The sequence below is a fragment of the Crocodylus siamensis genome, chromosome 4 (assembly GCF_052110815.1).
Source record: "Crocodylus siamensis isolate JL-2025a chromosome 4, ASM5211081v1, whole genome shotgun sequence".
Lineage (NCBI taxonomy): Eukaryota > Metazoa > Chordata > Crocodylia > Crocodylidae > Crocodylus > Crocodylus siamensis.
Window position 1 is genome coordinate 151,073,155 of NC_143398.1, and position 25,889 is coordinate 151,099,043.

At 44.0% G+C, this 25,889-nt stretch overlaps 1 protein-coding gene across 8 annotated transcripts in view; it reads left to right on the forward strand.

Annotated features, from left to right (window-relative positions):
* The window catches only part of TANC2 (tetratricopeptide repeat, ankyrin repeat and coiled-coil containing 2), a 780,830-nt gene that overhangs the window by 162,774 nt on the left and 592,167 nt on the right, over nt 1–25,889 (forward strand). For all 8 annotated transcript variants that reach the window (XM_090044146.1, XM_090044147.1, XM_090044150.1 and 5 more), the window contains one exon: nt 20,520–20,619. In XM_090044146.1, the coding sequence (XP_089900272.1) occupies nt 20,520–20,619 (100 nt within the window). The remainder of the gene's footprint in view (nt 1–20,519; nt 20,620–25,889) is intronic.

Below are 25,889 nucleotides of genomic sequence, written 5' to 3' on the forward strand. Positions count from 1 at the left end.
GTTGCTTCCCCTTACTAAGTTTTTATCCACATCCCCAGGTACTGCTGGGCTTTTTTTCTGTTCCCTAGTGTTGGTGGATAACAAGGGGCGATGTTATGATAGACTGTCTGTTGTGAGCAGAAATTTCTCTGCACTTGGCTTGATCTTTGCAGTCTTAGATTAATTCATTCTTGGCTTTTGTTTTTTCCTTCTTTTTTTTTGATTTATATGAACTGACATGTGTTAAAAGTTGGTGTGTGGAAAACTAGGCAAAACCCAACTGAATAGAAAGCAAAGTTATTTTTGTCCTACAGGAAGGTATACAAATAAATGAAATACACAAAATGACTGATAGGTGATAAAGTACAATATACTATATTGCTATCCTTTGCTTCTCTTAAATGACTTTGTTCATTTTCCTCAATTTAAAATAATGTAGAATGGCTTTCACTACTGCAGCTCATTAAATTCAATAAAACTATACACTGGTGGAAGTTCTCGATTCATATATTCAAATGGATCTAAGAACAAAGCAAAGCAAAAAAAAAAAAAATCCTTAAAGTAACATTGTTGCCAATGCATTTATTCTGGATGCCATGGTATAACTGAAGAATTTAGAGTGGATTTAAATACAAGACGTTATTGTGAACAAAGGGGCAAGAGCTTGGCATCACTTTCCCCCCAAACTACTTCTAAAACGTTCAGTTGATCTTGTTTTTCTTATATAATAGAGTGGGCCTAGGATATCTGTATTGAAAAACAGTAGGTTTAAAAAAAAAAAAAAAAAAAAAAGGTCTACTTCTCTTAATGTGATGTTTAATATTCCTATCTAACATGCAAGCAAATAAAAATGCAGTCTTTGCCTGGTTTGGTAGGAAATAGATAGGCAGGCAATGTTGTTTTGAAATTAATTAGCCTTTGTGGTTTTTTAACTTGAATGAAGGAGCTTTTATTTTACTGAGATTACCAGTATGCTCATGATGTCACTATATTCAGTTTTAATTGAACTCTTCAGTGCTTGTCTTGTATTTGCATTGTCACCATGATCGGATAACTTACTTATTGGCAGATAAGTCTATCTAACCAAACAGAGACCATGTGTTATCTTCTCTTAATAGCTCCTCCTTTGGCACATCTTAATTGCCCTTTTTTAAAATTATCACAGTGTATCATAACTATATTGGAAATTATGCCAGGGAGCAACATTTACATTAATTTAGGCTGAGTGCAAATTTTTGTTTCTCTTTGGGTTGATCTCTTTTCTGAAGCTTTTCTCCTAGCCTGCAGACTTCTGATGAGTACAAATTAAGACATTTTTGTGTCTGCTACTGCAGTATTCTTTATACTCAATGCAGCAGTATTTGTCTTCCACAGAAATTCTTATTTCTCTGTATTTCAGTAAGCATTGTAGCCAAGGGCCCAAAACTTCTGTTTCTGAAGTTCATAACACTCTTAAAATAGAGTTTTCATAAATATAATTCACTGGTTCATTCTCCACGTCTTGGTTAGATAGGTACATTATAAAACTTTTCTTACAGAAGTGTATTTCTAATGTGGCAACATGAACCAGCACCAGCAACCAAGCCAGGAACAATCTTCAAGGCATTTTTTTCATTCTGGTGCTTAATTAATTAATTAGCAGCCATCCAGATGATTTCAGAAGCAGATTAATATGAAATAATTAGGGGTGCACTGATAAAGATTTTTTTGGCTGATACCGATGGACAATTATTGAGCATCATATCAGCTGTCAGGTCAATATCCGCTGATATGCAGCCAGGCGGCTTTGAGACCAGAGTCCAGCCAGTAAGTCTTGGGGTGGGCCGGCATAGATTGAAGCCTCCACGGTGAGGGATGGCATAGGGCTGGGGCAATGGCAGGCGTTGCCTGGGCGGGTTGCAGGATGGAGCCACAGGTGGCTCATTTGGGGGTGCAGTGAGGGTTGGCGGGGCAGGTCCACTGCATACACTCCTGGGGGAGGCATGGGGGGCATGTGCCCCCCAGATTTGTTCACAGGGAGAAGGTGGGCTGTAGGCTTGAGACCAGGGGCTGTGCTGGCCTCTTCCTGCCAAGGGGGCTGGGCAGGAGCTGTGCTCGGCCTGGGCAGGGGCAGGGTGGGCGGTGGGGTCACTGGTGGAGGAAGTACGGGGGAGGGGAGCTACAGCAAATTCTGGGGTGGCTGTAGCTCTCCCTCCCAGTGCTGCTGCTGCCCGCCTGCCCATGCCCACCCTGAGTGCAGCCCTGGCCCCAGCCCCCCGCCACCAGTAGGTGGCCAGTGCAGCCCCTGGCCCTGAGCCTGCAGTGTGCATCCCCCCCTCACTCTGCATACAAATCCGCAGGGCACATGCTTCCCTTGGGGGAGCGCACAGCAGCAGCAGCTGCCCGCCCCCACTAACCCCCCGGATGAGCTGCTTGTGGCTTCACCCTGTGCCCTGCCCTTCCCCACCTGGGTAGCACCTGCCCTTGCCTCAGCCCCGCTTCCTCCCTCACTCTGGGGGCTTGATCTGCCCCTACCCCCCCCCCCCCCCCACAGACTTACCAGCTGGGTGCTGGTCTCCAAGCTACCGGGCTGCATTCCTGGCTGTGTGCATGCTGCGGCTGTGCACATGCACGCAGCATTTATTGATGATATCCACTACACCAACCAAAAGAAGTTGATTTTTTCTGATGATGTCAATTTTCCTTTCATTGGTGTCAATACTTTATGGACCAATATATTGGTGCACTTGTAGAAATAATTGTTGGTAAGGTTTGGCACACATTTATGGAGTGATAAATATTGACAATGGCATGTGAATTCTTCAGAGTGATCTGGACTTGTGGGTAAGACTGGGTTTATTTGAATAAGGCATCTGTTTTAGTATAGCCAAAAGCAATGTATTTAGAATCAAAGAAGGTGGATCCTGCTTGTATGATAGGGATTGTATCCTGCAGAGTTGTGGTTCTGAACAGGATTTAATGGTTATGGTGGAGAATTTATTAAAAATGAGTTCTCACTATGCAGCTACAACAGATGATAAAATGATTCTTAGATATATAGATAAAGGAACACCAAATGAGAAGCTGGAATTATATCTAAGTATAGAGATGATGAAACATTTACTAGAATACTATATCCAGTTTTGGTGTTAAGTTCCAAAAGGATGTTAAAAAACTTGAAGGACAAAAGAAGCAAAAATTGACTTCGGGTCTGAAAAGCCTCAACTGTAAGGAGATTGGGCTTCTCTTTTATTTCTCTAGCTTATTAAAGAGACTGCTAAGGGGTCACTTCATCGTGGTTTTTTAGTTTATTACTAGGCTTGGCAGGATTCAATTCTTATTGATAAATGGTGATTTCATCTCTCACTCACAGATGGACCAAAAGATATTTCCATTGTTAATAATCAAAATCTATAGAAAAGTGTTGTAAGAATAGGCTGTTGCCACAGTGTCCCAGAAGGCTACAGCTGGAGGGGGAGTGTGAGAGGGTGGTGGGGAGTGGGCTGGGCACTGTGTGCATGTATGCATGTGTCTGCCTCTGCCCCTGCCTCCCCGCTCAGTGCCTGCAGGGTTCTAGCCAGCTGGGCCCTCAGTTGCAAACTCAGGTGGATGGTGGGCTCTGAGCCACTGGCTGCAAAGGGCAGATGCTGCTGCAGCAGCTGGAGATTTCCTTGCTGGGGAGCCAGGGGAGGTGGAGGCAATGGCCACTGCAGGACAAAGGAAAGCAGGTGGTGAGCTTGGCAGCACTGTGCATGAGGGTTGGGTGGTGGGTTGACAGTGCTTGCTACATGCTGGGCTGGAGGAGGAAGTGTGTGTGTGTGTGTGCGCACGTGCGTGTGTTTGCACACCCTTAATTTCACACAGTCCTGAAAATTTAAATGGATAAAAATCAAAATAAATGCTTAACATAAACATAAATTTTAGCCATTGAAATTATTAAAAAGTAAAAATTGAATGCTGCCACGCTTATTTATCACATACTGTGAAGCCAGGTGTTTTACAGAAGATGAAGATGTAATAAGATCTGATTTGCTGGAAGCTGAAACTAGATGAACTAAAGATGAGAAATAAATAAGGCACATGCTTTTAACAAAGGAGTTCATTAGCCACCCGAATAATTTAAGTGATGTGATAAATTCTCTGTTGCTTAATTTTTATTTAAAGACTAAATTTCTTTCTAAAATATATACTTAAAATTCAAGTATATGACATCAACCACATCTTCCTCATCTAAGCAGTTCATTACTTGATCATAAGCAGATGAAGTTGGTCAGAGAGAACCTGCCCACAATGAAACCATGTTGGTTATCCTTCAGCATCATGCCTTCCGCCAGTCTCTCACAAATGGACACCTTGATAGCTTTTTTTGAAAATTTTACCCAGTATTGAGGTCAAACTGATCAGTTTATAGTTTCCCAGATCCTCCCTCCTCCCCTTCTTAAAGATTGCCACCGCATAGGCCAGTCTTCTGGGACCTCTCCTAAGCACTAGGAGTCTTTAAATACCTTCGCCAAGGATCCTGCAATGACTCGAGTCAATTCCCTCAGCACTCGGTGTAGTCCATCCAGTCCTGCTGACTTGAAGGCATTCAGCCGCTTTAAATGCTCCCTTACCAGTATGACATGGACCGTTGGTGAGCAATTGCCACTCCCTGCTATCTCTCCAGTATCCGACCAGGCAGGCAACCACCATTTGTATGCAGGAAGTATTCCTTAAAGAGTTCAGCTTTCTCCTGACTGTCTGCTATCAGCTGTACCATCTCATTTTGCAAGGGCCCCACATTACTCTTGGTCTTTCTCCTGCTCTCTATATACCTGAAGATGGACTTCTTGTTATTCTTGATTTCGGTCGCCAACCTGACTTTGGTCTCTGCCCTTGCCTTCCTAATCCTCTCCCTACAAATACTGGCTATACTTGTGTATTCCTCCTTGGTGACTACCCCTTGTTTCCAGTGTCCATTAGCCTGCTTTCTATTTTTTAAGCACTCTTCAACTCCTGGTAAGCCAAGAGAGCTTCCTGGCCTCTTTACCACCTTCCCTGCATACAGGAATGGAACTTTTCCGTGCTCTGAGGATCGTTCCTTTGAGGAATGACCACTCTTCCTGAACTCACTTCCCCTCCAGTCCCTCTTCCCACAGGGTCTCTCCCACTGTTTTCTAAGCTCATTGAAGTCAGCCTTCCTGAAGTCAAGCACCCCTGCCCTACTGGCTGACTTCTCTGGCCTACGATGTATAATGAATTCTATTATTTAACGATCGTGATCTCCTGGATTACCCTTAATTCTCAGCTCTCCCACCTAGGGTCATCCCTTTTGGCTAGAATGAAATCCAACAAAGCCTTTCCCCGGGTCAGCCCATTCACCTCCTGTACTAAATAAAGTTCTATTTAAGTCAAAACCTATGTAACCAGTCAGATCTGGCTGAGTGCTCCTCCCAGTAGTTGTCAGGGTATTGAGGTCACCCATAAAAACCATGTCCTTGAAAGTGTAGCTTCCATCAGTTCTCTGGAAAATTCCAGCTCCACCTCCTCCTCCTGGTGTCATGGTCTGTAGTAGATGCCTACAATCAAGTCCCCTTCTCCTCATCCCCCCTGTATCTTGACTCGCAGGGTTTCAAGTCATCTTTCTCTCAAACCAATTTGAGAGGTATACTGCTCCTTTACATAGAGAGCTACTCCTCCTCCCTTCTTCCCTACCCAGTCCCTTCTGTGCAGCCTGTAGCTGTCTGTGCATACAGCCCAGTCATGCATGGTGTCCTACCAGGTCTCCATTATTCTGACATATTCCCTATTTGCTAGCAGGAGTGACAGTTCCTCCTGCTTATTCCCCATACTCCTACTGTTTGTGTATAGACACTTAAGTCCCCCCATTGGTAATCCCCAGTTCCCCACAGCCCCAGTATTGTTTCAACACTTCCCTGACTGTCCTCTCTATGTCCTTCCTGCTTGGCTGTCCCCTGGCTTGCATTCTCATCTGTACTCTCATCCCCTGATGCACCTAATTTAAAAGCCCTCTCCAGCAAGTCAGCCATCCTGGAAGAGAATAGTTTCTTTCTCGTTTGGTGTGAAGTGAACACCATGTCTTCCCAACAAGCCTCTATCCCGGGACATAAAATCTGAAGCCTTCACTGTGGCACCATCTCCTGAGCCTCCAGTTGACCTCGTCAATACAGCTGTCCCTTCAGGGGCCCTGACCGGGAGGACTGAAAAGGAAACCAGTCCCCAGAACCTGGTAGTCACTCATGACCCACCCAGGGTTGTTCCTGGACATGTCATTTGTGCCCATTTGTGCATTGATGAGACCCCAGCTGGAGTACTGTGTCCAGTTCTGGGTGCTGTACTTCAAAAAAGGTGTGGAGAACGTTGAAAGGATCCAGGGAAGGGCCACAGGAATGATTAAGGGCCTGGAGGACAAACCTTATGAAGAAAGACAAAGGGATCTGGGACTGTTCAACCTGGGGAAGAGAGAACTGGGGGAAGGAGGGGAGGCAACACACACACACACTTGGTGGCTGTCTGTAAGTCCATGAGTATGTTGGAGCTGGGAGGAAAAACTGTTCACTAGGGCGCCCCAAGGGAGGACAAGGAGCAATGGCTATAAACTGTTAGAGGATGGTTTCAGGTTGGGTGTAAGGAAGAACTTTTTTATGGTAAGGGTGGCCAGAATCTGGAGTAGACTTCCCAGGGAGGTAGGGTAGTCCCCAGCCTTGGACGTCTTCAAGAGGAGACTGGACAGACACCCTGCTGGAATCATTTGATCTCAGCAGTATTCCTGCCCAGAGCACGGGGGGTTGGACTAGATGATTTTTCGAAGTCCCTTCATTTCTGTGATTTCTATGATTTCTATGCTTTAGTTCAACCAGAAGTTATGGGCCGCTGCAGGAATTCTTCTGTGGTTTGTGTTATGTAGGAGGTCAGAATAGATTATGATAATACCATATTTACTTGAATCCAAGACAAGGTATTTCCCTCAATCAGCATGGGTTTAAAAAAAACCAAACCAACCCTTGTCTTGGATTTTGAGTACTGACCTGGGGCAGGTAGGCAGCAGCTCAGCTCTGGCATTGGTGCTGAGCTTGGGGCTGAAGCCAGAGCTGAGCCACCACTGCCTGCGTCAGTCTGGAATGGCTCATTTGATGCATCTTGGCGCGGGGGCATGGGGTAGATTCAGGTTTCGTGGGGGGAACTTGCAGCCTACCCATTGTGCCCTCCCTGCCTTTCTGCATATGGTGGTAGAACCTTGAAGACGACCTCTCACCATTGGAGCAGCACCAGCCAACTCAGCAATCATTGCCTACCCTGTCATTCAGGCTGGGGAATCAAAGATGGGCAGGTGTGATGCCAGCTACATCACTTGCATACTGCTGGCTACAGAAACAGACATGCCTTTCTTTCAGTGACTTAGTAGGCTCTGGCAAACCTTTGTCCTTTTTGACTTCCTTACTTCAGGCAGTGTTGTGAGAATAAAAACCACTTGTAGTTTTGGGGTTCTCAAACTTTATGGTGATGAGGGCTATATAAATACCTGGCTCTTGTATTGGCTACTCAAACACTCCAGTGTTCTGAATGGTATAAATAATTAGAAAGATATGTAGACATTCCATGTGACTGGATTGGTATTCATGTTATTGGTCCTCTAAAAGCTAAATTGGTAGTTCTCTCCCTAATAGGAAAGGCCTTAATAGTAGGCTGTTTAAAAGTAACCGGTACATAAAGATTTAGGATCAGGTCCAGATTGGTAAATTAGTCACCTAAATTAGGATTAAGATGAAATTTAGGTCCCTGATATGCAAAAAGTGACACGCAATATGTGGTCAAATAAATTAAATTTCTGCATTCTTCGATACCTACATTTTGGATTGCAGTGTTTTCTTAGCCCATAAATTTAGGTTTCTGTTTATGGGCAGCACTCTGTCTAACATCTAAGGGACTGCTATATTAGGAATGCTCTGAGTATATTTAACACACGCTAACACATTAACTTTATTGTGAAATAATGTCCGTAAATACTTTCACTCAAAATATGGGAGGAGGTGGCAGTTGTGTTGGGGTTGCCTACCTTGTTATTAGTGTAGAAGTTATAGCACTCATCCAAAATGGGTGGCCCAGGTTTTAGACCCTTTTTAGCCTCAGTGGGACTCAAATGCACATTTTGCCTTTAAGGAAAGACCTAATCACCATGATATAAAAATAGGCTGGGTACAAACCCCTCCATCCGTTCTGCTGAAGCTGAGCTGCTGTGTAGTCAAGAATATAATAATGGGACAAAGGGAGAACAAGCATGGGGCAGCTTATATTGGATGTTTAAAAGTTAGGGCACTTATGTGGGAGTAGGTTCTGTTCTCTGATTCTATACTATTTCTGTTTATCCAGATTCTTCATATAGATCATACAATAATTAATCAATGCAGTTTCTCAGCGGAGTGTTTTTTACATACTGTAATCTCCAAAGGAAGATAGAAGATATACCATTTATCTAATTTTGGTAAGATAAATGCCTACAATTAAAAATAAATATTCTTTTTTTGCTGGAGGAGCAGTAATGTGAAAATCCCTTTGTAACAAATTTAAGAATCTCATCACAATGATTAGGAATGCTTTCCTAAGACTTTCTCTTCAAGCGAGAAGGCTCACATATCTGACCTATCCCAGAGATAAAAGATCATCCAAAACAGAGATGGGAGTTGATTTGGGTTTGTTTCATTAGATAGCCTTATCTCAGTATTCTGTAGTAATAAAAATTGTGTCCCGCTTCATGGAAATACAGTTAACATAAACTGCAACTTAGGGAAGCAGGATGAAATTGTCCTTATTGTGGAAGTGGTTTCAACTAGAAGGGATTATGGTGATTGGGGTACTTCCCTTTTGTTAAAGGTTTGCAGGCCTGACTCTGGCCCCCTAGCAGCACACAGGTTTGAGGAACATTATGATCAAATTGTGGACCTTGTTGCTCAAAACAAATGTTCATGGAAGTATGGAAAGTTTTTGTTATTGCTGTTTTTGATAAAATATTTGTATTGGTGAGAAGCCCCTTCCCTCCAATAGACTGTAAAATTTAACTTTCAGAATCTGAGTGCTTCTGCATTTACATTATAAATGATTTAATACAGGTTTATTATTAGCAAAGGAGATGCAGCAGTGGGATTCCATCTCAGTGATTTTTTTTTTTTCCTCTCTCACAGAGTCTAGCTAAATCTAAAAGGGGTTTCTCTCTGTTTCTGTCCATCTCCGTCTGTCTCCTTTTGTTTGCCATGGACAGAATCTTGTAAAATCTGACCAGAATGTTATGCCATGTGACATCAAACCCAGATGTTAGTTTGTGTCCAAATGAATTGTACGTCAAAATGCTTGTCATCTTACATTTTTCATTTTCATTTTGTAGTCAAATTTGAGAAATCAATTTAGCCTGTAGTGGTGAGACTGCACAACCTCATGCCATTTTAATTTTTCCATTTAGTCAAACAACTGTTAAACATCCAATAAATACACATGCAAATTGTTTTTCTTCCTTGATGTTGCAATATGAAGATAAAGTTGCAAAATGCTGAAAACTCTTCACAATTAGCAATGATTCCATTTTCCTTATTGTTAGCATGTTTTTGGTATAATCAGTAATATATTTCATTACTTTAAAATATAATACTGCTGATAGCTTTGAAATATATAGCTTTGGCATTTATTTTTATCAGTGTCAGATCCTCTTATCTCAGTTGAGCATCTTGTTTCTTTTATAGACATCCCTTCAGTTATTTAATCTGTATTTCACCTGCAAAAACATGTATCTTAGAGAAATGGAAACTTCCAACCTGTGACTGATGTTAACTGAAGGTGACAGCCATAATTCCTTGTTTAATCTTGTTTCCAGTGTTAGATTAGTAATATAGATTTAAGAGTATATTTAAAAATAATTGATGCTTTTTATGCAATGCCTTTGTACTCAAAGCATTGCCAACTTTTAAAGGTAGATCTCTAAGAGTACTTCTCTGAAACACATATTGTAGAGGTGCACTGATACATTGGTACCATATTGGATCAGTATGGGTAGAAGGAAAATTGACAGTATCAGCAGTCAGCTTTTTTGGCTGATGTGGCCAATAATGTCCCTGATAAATATCCCATGCATGCATGCAGCCACAACGCAGCATACAGGTGGCCAGGAGTACAGCCTGGCAGCGTAGGGAGCACCATCTGGTTGGTAAGTCTGTTGTGAGGGAAGAGACATGGTGTGGGGCAGATCAAGGCCTTAGTGGTGAGGGAGGGAGTGGGGCTGGGGCAGGGCCAGGCGCTGGCACTGTGCATCCAGCACAGGGCACGGGACGGAGCTGCGGCTCATCCAGGCGGGCAGCTCCCACCACTATGCGCATCCCAGGAGGGTATGGGGGGCATGTGTCCCCTGGATCTGCTTGCGGGGTGAGGGCAGGCTGCTGCTATAGGCTGGGACTGGTGCCGAGGTCTTCCTGTCAGAGGGCTGAGCCAGGCTGCACTCAGGACAGGTGGTGGCAGCACTGGGTGGAGGGCTATGAGGGGGGTGTTTTAGCCACTCCAAAGTTTGCCATAGCCTCCCTCCCAGCACTGCCACCTCCCACACTGAGCGCAGCCTGACCCAGCCTCCTGCCAGGAAGAGCTCGGCACTGGCACCAGTCCCAGCCCATTGCGGCAGCCTGCCCTCACCCCACGTGCAAATCCAGGGGCACATGCCCCCCATGCCCTTCTAGGGTGCGCATAGTGGTGGGAGCTGCCCCTGGATGAGCTGCTCACAGCTCCATCCCACTCTGTCCCAGCTGTGCAGCCCCTGCCCCACTCCCTCCCTTCCTCCCTCCCTCTCTCTCTCACTGCGAGGGCCTCGATCTGCCCCCCCCATTGCCCTTCCCTCACCCCTTCCCCTACAACAGACGTACTAGCTGGATGCTGCTCCCTAAGCTGCCCTGCTGCATAATGGCAGTTGGATCACTATTGGTTGGTATGGCTTGTTAAAAATTGGCCATCAGTATCGGCCCAAAACATTTCTATTGGTACACCCCTAACAAATTGTTTTTACTTATTTGTTATTACAGTGGTATCTTTAGGCCAACTAAGGATTATGTCCCAGTGTGCTGAGTACTGTACAAATACAGAATAAGTGAGAATCCTTACTCCAAAGTGCTTTCAGCCTGAAGAAAAAAGGATAGATGGGAAAATTTTCTAGAATGACAGTGGAGTGGTGATTTATAAATGTAATGCTGCTGTGTATGGAGAGGAAGGGAGTGGGGAGGGAAGATTGTTACCTGATTGTGGGATTTGAAAAAAGACCACTTTGATTTGAAGTTCATTCTTCAACTGAACTGATAAAAATGAATTTACTATTTTTAACAGGTACCAACAGCTTGCTTACCACTGTACAAAATGTAAAGGAACACATGGAATTCCCTAAGACCTAACCTTCTAATTGGATAGAAAGCACAAAATGCTTTCCTGGCAGACCCAGGAATAGTTTTATTTTGAAGTGTAGGACTTTTGGTTTGGTTTGGTTTTATGTGTTTAAGATTATTGAAAAGGTCTCTTACACCTAATTCCATTACACTGTTATTCTTTCTTTTCTGCTAAGATTGGCAAACACTCAGTTATTATCAGGTGACAAAATGTGAAATTCACTAAAGTTTCTCTAATGGATGCGTTTTATTTTTTGAGCTTTTCTATGTAAGTTAGTAATTGGTGGCCAAGCTTTGTGGTTACGTACTTAAAAGATTGGTAGCCTTGAAGGTCTTATATTAGGTTTTTAATATAATTTAGCTATTTATCTACTCTGACCTAGCCCATCTCACTTGACCTTATTCTGTCTTGTTTGAAATCAACCTGGAAGTAAGCTAGAAATACAATTCACTGAGGTTAAGGATGCTGTATTTGAACATTTCTCAGTAAATAAATTGTACATATAAGTATTTCTGTTGGATAGGTGTACTCTGATATGTTTCTTTTCTTTTGGTTTTGAATGATATTATGCTCGATTTGAACTTAGAAACTAGTGTTTTGGGGTATTCAAAGGTATCCTACCAAGGAAATGTCAGATACATTTCATTTCAACTCACTGAGCTTGCCATGGTGATTGTTTCTGTAGAATGAAATATATTACAGATGTTAAAAATCCTAGGTATAGAAAGTAGTGATTTTCCATATAACAGTGCTGAAATATCTCTGCTATTTTTATTTATTCACATTTGGATCTTCTTTCTACTGCCACCTCTGCTGTGGTACTGTTTTTTTTTAATCTTTACAAACATGCTTTAGCTTTTGAGGTCTCTCTTGGCCTCTTAGCCACACCTTGACTTACAGATTTGCACCTAAGGGATGCAATATTTGCTTTCTGAACCTTTACCTCTTCCACTTGTAATCTCAGAAGAACCCAAGCTTCATCTTGATCACAAGGCTTCTAGTGTTCATTATCTGTCAAAATATATTTATTAACATAATTTTCTTTGGCAAAACTAAGAAAATAGTCTGGCCAGTACCAACTTAGTCTGAGTTTGAGCTGCTGACCATTACTAACCCTACCAGAGCCCTCTGTTCCTTGGGGTAGTATGTATAGTAGATACTCTTCACCTTTGGCCACAGCTGGGTATTATTTATAGAAACCGATTTATAGATCATATTCATAATTTGGGGTCTGAACTCAGCCTTCCTCTATTACTCTGTCACAGTGTAGCTAGATGCAAACTGCATGTTTCCCTTCTGCTTCCCATTGCTTGCAAATCATAGGCTATTTCCGAAACATATTCCTAGTCAAACCACAATTGTTACTGTGGGACTTTACTGGCCTACTTCTATATCCAGGAGCTGCACACCTAATTGGGTCTGTCTGTCTTCCTTCTTGTTTAGTTACTGTATCGTTTAGATAAGGTCCACATACATTTTGTGGAGCAATAGTTGTATTGTTCCATACCCATACACTTGTGCATCACAGTATCAGTTAGGATACTCCTAATTCAACCTTTTTATTTAATTCCCAATGTTTTAATTGGAACATTGATCACCCATGCCTCCTCCTCAAGAGGTAGGGCAGTCTTGCTGTGAATGGCTTGCTCTCAAGTAGAGAGGGGGAGAGGAACAGGGACAGTTAGTTTCTAAATGCAGAGGCCTGCATGTATGAACAAAAAGGTTTCTTCCCAGAAAGGATAACAAAATGAGACAGAGTACTCCCATCTTTTCTTCCAAAATAGCTGAGTGGCTAGGCCACTCAACTGGGAAGCCAGAGGACTTGGGTTCTAAAGCCCGCTTCATCCAGAGGGAGGTGGACCTTGGATCTCTCTCATTTCCAGTACTGAACTCTCTAACAACCCTGCCACAGTCAGGCATTATGCAGGCTGTTCTCCAGTGCTCTTCAGCTATCTCCCTGAGAAGCCATGAGAAGAAGGTCTGTAGGAGATGTGTAGGGCCATGGAGAAAGGAGAAAGCCATAGTATGTATGGCTTTGTAGGGTGGCTGCTTGCTTTGGGTTCTAGCCAGGGCCCTTGTTCCCATTGGGGCAGAAGCTCTCCAGCTTCAAAGGGAGTGCTCTCGAGTAGAATGACTGATGGTTGACCTGTGGTTTAAGTGCTGTGCTGGAACATGAAAGAGATGCAAATTCAAACCCCCTCTAGATGAATGGGGCCTAGATCCTAGGCTCTGTAGATTTCCAGGCAAATGCCATAACCCCTGAGCTTTGGGGACAAATATAGGGAAGCAGTATGCACACATCCCTTTTTCATATCTGAGTCCAGTAGCCACAGGTTTTGATCAACTCCATTTTCAGGTTCCTAGAGCTGCTACATCTCCACAAGGGGTGTATGTACTGGCTATAGCTGCAATATGCATGCTTAATCTGTATGACTGCATAGCTATCTACATGCCCAAGAGGCTTCCTGATAGTACCTAACTGCCAGAAATGTCCTGTAGATGACCCAAAAAGGCCACTTAGTCAGGAAATAATAGAATGTTACTCTTTGTGCACCTTGATGGCACTTATTCAGCTTTGTAAATGCATAGTTTGCAGTTATATTACCCCTGCAGTATAGATATGCAAGCATGCACGTGTATACTGTGCATGCATAGTGGGCTATACAGTGGCTGAGAAGCTTCATAGCTAAGTACATATGAACGTGGGTATAAGCTCTGGGGGAGAAAAACAGGGGGAGGAAAAGGGTGGGCATGGTCTTCCCAATAGCTGAATATTTAGGGCACTTTCCTGGGAAGCAAAAGACCTGAATTTCAGGCCCCCTCACTTAAAAACAGGGTGGAATCTGCATTTTTATCACTTCCTTGTACAGGTTGGGCATTTTCCAGTGCCTTCTCCTGTTCTCCTTTTGAAGCTGAGTCACTGCATTTACAAGTCACTGGATGAAGAACAGTACAGTACACCCCAGGGAATTATGTGCAGAAAAATTCAAAATTATTCGAAGACAAATTCAAAATTATTCCAAAGTCATTACTTTCATTTAAAAAAAAACAAACTAAATTAGGGCTGTCAAACGATTAAAAAAATTAATCATAATTTATCATGAGATTAAAAAAGTAGTTGTTATTTAGTCACAATTTTAATTACACAGTAAAGCAATAATAGAATCCTGATTTTAAGTATAAATATTTTGGATGTACACACATGTACGCAAGATCTGTCCATCTAAATCCTGTTTCCCCCCCCCATACCTGCATCCAGCTGCTGGGTCTGCACCCCGGATCCTGGCTGGCTGGCTGGCAGTAGCTGAGTAGTAGTGAGGGGGGAGGAGGGACTGCTTTTCTCCCAGCACACAAGCAAGCACGCAGCAGCAAGGGGAGAGGGGCTGCTTTTTCCCCCATCACCAGCAGCAATTAACATGTTAAAAAAAAATTAATGCAATAACAAATTAATGCAGTAACCATGATTTAATTGACAGCCCTAAACTAAGTATAACACTCTTTGAACCTTCTTTAGAAATATATGCAGGTACTTCATATTATTGGGGGTGGGTGTGTGGGGTTTGTGCATGCTGGGGATTTATGAAACTGTAGGGGGTATGGATGTGCGTTTGGGGTTTGTGGATGGATGTTGGGGGATGTGGGTATGGAACTGTGGCGTTTGTGCTGTGAAGGTGTGTGGGGGGGTTGTGGGTGGGTATGGCCCCTCCCACCACACATTTTCTCCCTCTCCCCCATGGTGCACAGTCCCTGCTGCCAGCAGCTCAGTGAGAGCGGGCCCTCAGGGCGCTCATGGCCACAGCAAGTAGAGCTCCCAGTGGCACATGCCTTTGGCTGAGTCCCAGGGTCTGCATATGCTAGCATGGAGTCAGCCCAGCCCGCTGGCACATGTCTTTGGACCAGACTGGGCTGGCTCTGTCAGCATGTGGGGCTCATGGCACTGCAGGCAGGAGCAGTGCACCATCAGGCCTGGTGGGCTCCATGCCTCCATGTGCAGCTCTCCACTGGAGTGCTGAAAGCCCCATGTGGAGACACGGAACAGGCTTGCGTAGCCTGCTGGCATATGGGATGGGAGCTGCACGCCTTCAGGCTATGCAGGCTCCGTACTTGCACATGGGACTCCAGCAGGAAGCTGCATGTGAAGGCCACCAGGACCCTGCCTGGCCTGATAGTGCTCAACTTCACGTCTCCATGCCAGGCTTCCTGCCTGGCCTAATGGCATGCAACTCCCAATCCATGCATCATTGGGCCGAGCTGGGCCCATATACTTCCTTCTCTTGGTTGCCTAGGGAGCCAGTTTCAAAAGGAGTGTTGGATACAGGCCTGCTTAGTGCCTGACCTGTGGTAGTAGCAGAGCGATGCTATGAGAAGTCAGAGAGATCCATGATCAGACCTTATCTGGGCAGGGTTGGGCCTAGAACTCCGGTTTCTTAGGGCATGTATACATGTCCTCCAGGGTGGGGGTGAAGGGGGGGTGTTGTTTTAATTACAGCAGCTCTGAGAGCTGCCATAATTAAAGTACCTGCAGCGTCATTTGTATTCTGCATCCCACACTTTGAAATAGTGGTGAGGCGCTTTAACTAAAGCTCATTTGATGAGCTTTAGTTAAAGCGCCCCTGCTGCCATTTTGAAACATGGGAGCGCTGAATACATGCAATGCAGAGGCTGCTGGAGTGAGATAATTAGCATGCTCCAGCAGACTTGATTAATTGACTCTGCTCCAACATGTGCTAATTAGCGCATAGAGGAGCAGAGCTCCATCATTTGTATAGGTGCCTTAATTTGAGTGCCTTAACTGCTCAGCACCTGGGGCTAAAGCATGTAAGAGTTATCTTTTTCAGGAGTTGAGCTCCTGTTAGTTAATTTTGTGGCACTTATGCAGGTATTGGGCATGTGTATGTAGTCGTGTAACTGTCTGGCCTGCATGTAGACTACTGAACATTCTAAGTATATATGCATAAGTTTACGCATTCATACAGCATAGTTATAGAATTACAAATGGTGTGTAAAGTTTGTAAAACCCCCAACTATGCAGGTGGAAAACTGTTAGTTGGGCTCAGAAACGGTAATAAAATTTCAGTCCAGGTCTGTATCGGTGTTCCAGAAAGGTGCCAGTAGAGTAGGCTGACTACGTGACTCTCACTAATAGCAGTATACCAAGTGAGCCTTCTGCACACTAAAGAAATTATGTATTTTTAGAGCCATAAAATAATTTGAGTAATTCAGGTATTCAAGCAAATTCTTTCATAAATGAAAGGAATTAAAAGAAAATAATTAATGTTCTTTTGGTATTAATAAAGATTAAGGAGAAACAGTATTTGTCAAGATTGATAAATAATCCTGTTGCAGGAAAATCTGGTGCTGCTGGTCTTGATAGTAGAATGCTAATGTTTCCTGTTTCCCATCTTTTTTTTTTCCATATCTCTCTTTAGCAGAGCAGATGGGTATAGCACAATAGCTTTAGCTAAATGGAGTTGAAGAACAATACTAATTTGAGATGCAACATACCCTTTGCTCATAGTGCAAATGTGCAGTCAGTGGTTTCAGAAAATGTACACCTTTGGTTTGCTGGCAGAAAACTCAGATTTGGATTAATGGGCCAGGAAATGTTACTGTTAGTGACCTCGATGTTAACTGTATGCATAATGATAAAGCTTTATATTAGGTGTGCACCGATAAAGATTTTTCTGGGCTGATACTGATGGCCAGTTAACCAGCTATATTGTCTGATATCAATCCAATCTCTGATATGTAGCCTGGTAGTTTGGAGAGCAGTGTCCGGCTGGTAAGTCTGTTGGGCATAAGGGGCATGGGGAAGGGAAGGGGTGTGTGGGGCGGTAGATCAAGGCCCCCTTGACGAGGGACGGAAGAGGCTGAGGCAGGAATTGGGGCAGGGGCAGGCGCTGCATATCTGGGGTGGGGCGGAGTGGGGTAGGGTGTGGGACAGAGCTACAGGCAGCTCATGCAGGAGAGTGGGGGCAGCTCCTGCCACTGCGCACACCCTAGGACAGGTATGGGGGCATGTGCCCCCTGGTTTTTTGTGTGGGGCAATGGTGAGCTTTGAAGTTGGCGGCTGTGCCAGCTTCTTCCCGGCCAGGGGGCTGGGTGGGGGCTGAGCTTGGGTGGGGTGGGCGGCGGTGGCGCTGGGAGTGGGGGCTATGGCGCCAGCTATAGCCATCCCAAAATTTGTTGGAACATCACCCATAGACTCCCTTTCCTGCTCCTGCTGCCTGACCCTGCTTGCCCTGAGTGCAGCCCTGGCCCAGGCCCCCCTGACAGGAAGAGGCTGGCACATCCCTCAGCCCCAGCCCACAGCAGGCAGCCTGCCCTTGTCTCGCACCCAAATCCAGGGCATATATGCCCCCATACCTCCCCGGGGGTGCACGCAGCGGCCAAAGCTGCTCCTACCCTCCACACCTCAGTCAAGCAGTGTTTGCCCCTGTCCCATCCCCACTCCCTCCCTTACCAGGGGGCCTCTATCTGCCCCCCCCCCCATGCCCTTTCCCCTCAACAGACTTACTGGCCAGGCACTGCTCTCCAAGCTGCTGGGCTGTATTCCTGGCCATGTGCGTACTATGGCTGTGCACATGCATGTGGCATTTATCAGCAACATTATCGGCCACATCAGCCAAAAAAGGCTAATTGCCAATAATGTCAATTCCCCTTTTATTGGTGTCGATACAATATGGACTGATAGATTGGTGCACCTCTACTTTATATTGTTTATAAACCAAAATCTTGGACTAACACTTCCTTTCATTTAAATGAATTTGTTTGCAGTATTATTCCCATAAAGTAATATCACTTTGATTTTTATTGACTTTTCTTTATGATTTTGGTTTGTAAATTCCTTTTTACCCGATGTCATGTTTCATAGACTGTTGTGTGTATCTTTTAAAGTACTATTTATAAAAATAAACAGTCATATTGATGTAGTATCGAAATCAGAGGAATATTGGGCTGATACAGGACATTGTTTATTGTAGAGTAAATTAGGACATGGAAACCATTTATGGAAACTAGCTATATGGAACTCAGATTTAAGAGTACTGGATTCGTTGCTAGGCTGGTGAGTTAAAATTTTTCTACTTGTTTGCCAAATAGGATGCTCTGAAGAATGAGTTATTGTTTACTGAAGTTTACTATGAAATGGAATATTATTTATTTAGAACAAAAGATAAAAAAGCCTAAATGCTAGTTCTTTCAGTTTTAATGGTGTTATACAGGGCCTCAGAGAGAATGCACTGTGAAGTTTAAATAACTCTGAAAAATGCAGCAAATTTCTTTGTTTAAAAGGACCAAAATCGGTTCAGAGGAACTTAAGGTTATATGGAAAGTGCTGAAAAGTTAGGAAATGCTAAATTAGGGTCGCTTTGCCATTGTGTATATGCCTTATGCTGCTGGTTTTAATGACATGATAATGTTTCTCAGTAATTGAATATAGCTTACTACAGTGTCTTTCAATAACTTTAGAGGTACATCTTCAGTGTTTTGAATACTGAGTACTGCTTTGTGTGGGCTTGAAAAAAGTTCATTTAAGTCTCTTACATGCAACCTTGTTTCATTCACCCTAGTAGAAACATCTTAAAAGATTGTAGAAAAAAGTTGTTTGAAGTTGTGTTACTGGGATCATATAATTAAGGACTTCATAATAATGTCTGCTCACAGAAGGAATCTGAGTTATGCTTGCAAATGCATCCTTAACTTGGGTATTTCCTGATCTTTGACTGTTTAGTGTTCTTTTAATATATTTTTTAAAAATGGAATTGTCTCTTTTGATAAAAGGATGTTCTAATGCAACACTGTAGACCATTATATTTCTGAAGTCAGTAATGCATTGGAAGAGGTGTAGAGGAAAATATATGGAAAACACGTCCCTTTGATTGTTGACCTTAGGCATCTTACCATTTCTGTTTGGGTTTTTTTTGTGTGTGGGGGGGTTCCCCCCCTTTTCCTTTTGCAGTGGCAACTCTGTCAGCCTATAGAAATGTGTTAGTTAACTGACTCAGAAGTGAGAGACAGAAGTAGCCTGTGGGTCATTGGCAACAAGGCTGATGTATTTTCTGAGCAGTGCCATAGGGATGACAGTCCCTATCAAGTTTGGCCTCAGTAGTAATATAAAATGGAGATGAATTTGGCTGAGAGTTACGGTCTTTCCAACTTATAGAAACATAACTAGATAATAATTTAACTAAATTGTTGGACAAAAAAAAAAAGGAGTGGCTGTTGAAAAAATCCTGTTATACTGGGAATTATTTGAAATGATGTATAGCCTCATCATAACAAATGCAGTGAGATTGGTTGCAGGGGAACCCCCCCTAGTCATTGGGGGAGGGGGGGCACATGACCCTCCTGACTAAGGAGGCACCAGTCACCAATGATCTGCATCTTTTCATGAAAAATTAGTCTCCTTCAAACTGGGGTGCATGTATTGAGCTAAAGCCGTGTATATCTGGAGACACTGCATGTGCCATGCAGCTTTCAAAATGGCTGCCACTTGTGTGGCTCAGCAAACTGAAAGGGTGGAGTTCTGTGTTAATCCTCTCATGGCTGTAGTTAGTGGCTGAGCATCCTAGCTTATGCCTGAAGCGGTAAATGAGCTGCTGGGCTTGTGATATAGAAAAAACAGTTTGTTTTCAGGAACTTCTATAAAGAACTACTTACTGTAAAGAACTAAGTCTTGCTCCTGCTCTTGCACGGACCTGGGACCTAAGTTTGTGTGACATCGAATAAGCCCTCTTGGAAACACAGAGTGTTGGGTAATCATGGCATCCCAGGGAGACAGTCTAGGGGAGGCAGCAAGCAGCAGGAATGTCCTGCCACACTAGGAAGTTCCTAAGAAGTACCACACTTCCCAGGCACTCTGTTTTTAGGAGTGCTTATTCTGGCACTCAGTCGGCCATGACTCTGAAAAAATCTTTTTTTCTACATTCTGTTTTTCTAAAAACAAAGTGTACGCCTTACTTTGGGACATGTTGTATAGTAGAACATATGATACTATTTTTTATGACCAGTGATTCATAGTTTTAGGGTTTATGAAAAGTCTTTTGTTTTATAATGCCAGTGAAATAACTTTGTTCTTTGGTCAAAACAGTAAGAAGAGCTACATTATAGATTGTATTCATGTGCTAAACAACACCCATTGTTTTGTTCTCTAGTTTCTGGGGTGCACAGAGAAGAACAGGACAGCCATGTTCCGAAACAGTCTCAAGATGCTTCTTACAGGCGGGAAATCAAACCGCAAAAACAGATCCAGTGGTAAGTAAATGTTGACTCCTCCTCATGTGAATACTTATTACCTACATATTTGATTTAAAGAAAAAAAAGTACCTTCAACGTTTTGTTGTATTAAGCTTCAGTCTTGTTGTTCTTACTGACAACTGTGTACTGAATTTGTTTAATTGAAAGATATTGATCCTACATGGTCTTCTAGATTCAAAACATCATTATAGAACATTATAACACTGATTTTTCTTCTTTTAATATGAGAGAGTGAATAATTAAATTTAGAAAAAAGTACTATATAGAAGACAAGAGGACTAAAACAGCAGGGATAGAGATTTTTTGGGCTGATACTGATGGCTGATTTTTAATGAGCCATATTGGCCAATACTGATTTGATTACCAATGTGCGGCCTGGCAGTTTAGAGACCAACATCTGGCTGGTAAGTCTACTGTGGGGGGAGAGAAGGGGTGTGTGGGGGGAAGATTGAGGCCCCCACAGTGAGGGAAGGAGTGGGGCTGATGCTGGGGCAGGAGCAGGCACTGCCCAGCTGGGGTGGGATGGGGTGTTGGGGAGGGGCAGGTGCTGCTCAGCCAGGGCATCCACTGCTACGTACACTCTGGGAGGGTATAGGTGGCCGTGTGCTTCCAGATCTGTGTGTGGGGCGAGGGTGGGCTGCTGATGTAGGCTGTGGTAGGGCTGGTGCCGGGCTGTTCCTGGTGGAGGGGCTGGACCAAGCTGCACTCGGGGCAGGCAACAGTGGCTGCACTGGGAGTGGGGGCTATGGCAAATTATGGGGTGGCCACAGCTCCCCCCCATCCCTGGATCCCCCCCCCTTTTCAGTGTTGCCACCACCTGCCCTAAGGGTAGTCCTGCCTCAACACCCCCATCCCCCCCACCCCCGCCAGGAAGAGCTCAGCACAGCCCCAGCCCTACCTTGGAGCAGCAGCCTACCCTTGCCCTGTACATAGATCTAGGAACATATGCCCTCTTGGGGTGCACGTAGTGTCAGGAACCATCCCTGCCTCCCCCCCATGCCCTCCAGGCAAGCTGCTTGCAGCTTTGTCCCATACCCTGCCCTGCCTCAGCTGTGCAGCGCATGCTCCAGCCCCACTCCCTCCCTCATCATGGGGACCTTGATCTGCCCTCCCGATGCCCCTTCCCTCCCTCTGCCCCTTCCCCCACAACAGATTTACCAGCCAGACGCTGCTCTCTAAGCTGCTGGGATGCACTCCTAGCCACCTGCGTGCTGCAGCTGTGTGCATGCACAGAGCATTTATTGGAGAAGTTATTGGCTGTGTCAGCCAAAAAAAGTTGATTGCCTCTTATGCCAATTTTCCTTATATCAGTGCTGATACAATAAGGGACTAATGTATCAATTCACCTCTAAAAAACAGTTCTTAATATGGAAAATAGAACACTAAGAAAAGCAAAAATTATGAAAAAAAATCTAAAATCCTATGCTAACCGAACATTAAAGTGCATAATTAAATCATGTCAATTAAGAATATTCAAAGTTAAGTTTTCTGCAGGAAAATGAATTTGTGATGCTGCTTTACTGTGAGATCTTCTGCGTATGATTATGCTCACTGAAGAAATATATTATCATGGAGCCTGTAATTATACCAAAAAGTGTGGTATGATTTCAGAATGAAAGAAGCAAAGTTTGTTTGGTAATACCTTTTATTGGGCCAACCATATAGTTGGGAGATATTTTAGGTGAGTTTTTGAGCACAAAGTTCCTTTAGGTCTGGGAAAGAAGCAAAAACGGCCTGTTCCACGAACCACGGGAGTCAAATGTACAGCCCGTGGAACTGTTGCATCCGGCCCACTTATGAGCTACCAGAACAGTGTACGCTTATTTATGCACTGTTGCACACTCCTGTTATTGCTGACTGACTAGAGTTCTTCACCATGAAGCAGCTGCACAGAGCTGGGGACGCGTGGCAGCATGGAGCCCCTTGGGCATGCAAAGAGCCGGGGTCATGCGGTAGTGCAAAGCTGTGGCTGGGCAGTGGTATGAAGCCATGTTTAGGCAGTGGTGTGCAGCCAGGGCTGCCACTCAAAATCATTTCCATTGTCCATGCCACTGTATACTCTAGGCTCCAGCTCTGTTCTCCTGCCTGAATGTGGCTTTATGTAGCTGCACGTCCCCAGCTCCATGCCACTGACTGGCCAGAGCTCTGCACTGCTATATGGCTCTAGCTTCTCACTAACATATGCCTCTGGCTCCATGCTGCCAATTTTGGCTCTGTGCTGCCTGTTATGGCTCCATATAGCCACATGCCCTTGGACCCACAACAGAGAGACTTGACAGTGGACTTGATTTTCTCTGGGCCTTGGGCAGCCTCCAAACCTTTCCTTTCAAACTACGTCAAAGGCATGGGGGTGAGTGAGAGGGAAGAGACTGGAGGAGGCAGGAGTCAGGTGGTCACAAGGAAGTGCTAAAGTGCTGCTCAACCCCCGTCCTGCCACACTTGCCTAAGAGCTAGGAGAGCAAACCCTTCATCCCGTCCCAACTATGCTTCCCAGTCTTCCCAACCCCCATTCACATCTAGGTCCAGAAAACCTTTTTCTACTCCCCTTCTGCCCCACACGACCACTTATTCCCACTTGGTACAAAGAAAACTTCAGTAGTAATCCCTACACACTGTTACAGGTTTCTTCCCCATAATACAGCCTGGCCAGTGGCTCCTTTATATGTTACAGTGGTGATTTTTGGGGGTACTGAGCCTTGGGTCCCCTGCTGGGTATGAGGGATGTTTGTTTCTGGCTTTCCTGCTACTTGAGCAGAAAATCCATAGCTGTCCCTGTCTCCCCAGAGTTGCAGCACAAACACATCCTTTTTCTTTGTTTGTTCATTATTTTTGTAACTTTCTCATCCCAAATTGTCTAGTCCTTGGATTCCATACTGTATCTTTTTAGATAAGGTACTCCACTCCTACTCGGTTTTTGGTTTCTTTTCCTTATGAGGAAACTGTTGTACCTGATTTGCCTTGCATACCTATCACAGTGCTCACTTTTTCCACTGCCTTATAAAGCACTTTGTCCAATTTTATTGCTTAGTTCCGGGAAGGTCTAGATTCTGGCTGAGCCTTAGCATAACTCAGTTTGCCCAGTAGAGCTGGGGGTCCCCTTCATCAGGCTGGGAGGAGTGGGGGGGCTCTGAGTCACAAGTGAGGGACACCAGCAAGGGCAGGGGGCTGTGGGTTGGGGAGTAAGGGGCACTGACAGGGGCAGGGGGCTGTGGGTTGAGAGTGAGGGGCATCTGGGGGGTGAAGGCTGTAGGTTGGGAGTGAGGGGCACCAGTGGGGCTGTAGGTCAGGAGTGATGGGCACTGGTAGGGCCAGGGGGCTATGGATTGGGAGTGAGGGACACCAGCAGGGCTTGGGGGGTATAGGTTGGGTAGGGGGCAACAGCATAGACAGGGGCAGAGTACTGGCATATCAGAGCTGCTCAGTGCCACAAAGCGGGGGTGAGGGGACAGCCGCAGCTGGACCCATATCCTATTGAGCAAAGTGGGCAGGGGAAGCTCTAATTTTCTAAGACAAAAACCAATATCAAATGTCAAAATATATAAGAATTTAGAATGTATTTTATTATAATAATGTTTAAGGAACCTGGTGGGCTTCCAAATTGCTTTAAAACTGTAAATCTATCAATAGAACATTGTGTTCAACTGATACTAATATATATAATACAGGTGTTTCATTTTAATTGTGGAAAAACACAGATTTTGTGGGGTTTAATCAGTGAATTTGTGATTTTTATCAGAGAAAACCAGGATCCCTGCTTATAAGTCTCTTTCTGGGTCACCTGACTCTCGACTTCTGCCCCCAAGTTTATCAGTCAGTCACTGCTTGCACCTGGGACGGGCAGCCATTTTATTCCAGGGCTCCTTGCCTGCCTTAGCCTCTCCCAGGGACTGGGAAGGCCAATTACCTCTGCGCTGCCTCTCCCCTTTAGTACTGTAATGGGGTCCTTACCCCATTACTAGAATAGAAGGGTTTTTTTCCCCCATATGAAGCAGCATTTGGCTATATTTTTTACACTGCAGAAATAAAATGTTAGATTTCTTTCCTCTTGCCTCTGTTTTTATTCCTCTTGTTTATGTTGTATTTTGCATGTTTTATCTTTAATGGTGGCTTATTATGCACTTTAAAATTAGTTGACCTCATTGACTGGTGGCTAGGCAAATTATTATTGTTACATAAACTTTAAATAATTTGTTTATATCTCATTTAGGGCAAAATATCAATTAGCTTTTGTCTAGTGTGGTTGCAAGTAAGCAAATACTGTGGTGCCAACTTTACTGCATCAGTTCTTGGATTTAGTTTGCATATTGCAGTGTGGTATTTATACTGTACAGATGATAAATGTCTGTTTCATAATGGCTTCCATGGGAACTGGAATGATAGAGACTCGTTGCTATTAATCATACGGCATTATGACATTAAAGATCGTTGTTAGGCTATTGTTGTTGAAGAAAAGGATATCCTTAGGCAGCTATACATATTTTATAGATGTGTAGGCTTTGAGAAGATACTGACAAATAGGATATTAGTCAAGTCTCTTGGTGTTTTATAAAATCCAGTACTAGGGAGTGTTAAATATCTATTTTAAAGGACTAAGAATGTATACGTTGCCTTTCTACTAATGTGTCCTATTGTCTTGAAAACTGAATAGTTGATAACTTGTGCAAAGCCGAGCCTTTTAGTTGTTTTGTTTTTGATATCTGGTTTTCAAATATTTCCTTTAATAGACTCATAAATTGTAAGGCTGGAAGGCACCTCAGAAGATCATCGGGTCCAGCCCCTAGCACTCCAGTCTCCTCTGGAATATTTCCAGGGTAGGTGATTGCATCACCTCTGGAGGGAGCTTATTCCACAGTCTGGGCACTCTAACTGGGAAGAAGTTTTTCCTAATATTGAGCCTGAAACAGTCTTCTAGGAGTTTGTGGCCATTGCTCCTAGTTTTCCGTATGGGTGCCCTGGTGAGCAGTTGTTCATCGAGTCCTTGATGTATTTTCCTGATGTAGCAGTAAGCTGCTACCAAGTCCCCTCTCAGCCTTTTCTTTTTCAGGCTGAAGAGTCCCAAGTCCCTCAGCCTTTCCTTGTATGGCTTGCCATGCAAGTCTCTGATTATATGGATAGCTTTTCTCTCCACTCTCTCAAGCTTTACCATCTCCTTGTTAAGGTGTGGCACTGAGAACACTTTACTTTGGATATTCTTGTTTTGGGGGATGTTGATTGTTGTGGCAGTGGAGATGTGTTGACTGGTTTTGCCAGAAATGCCTACAAGAATA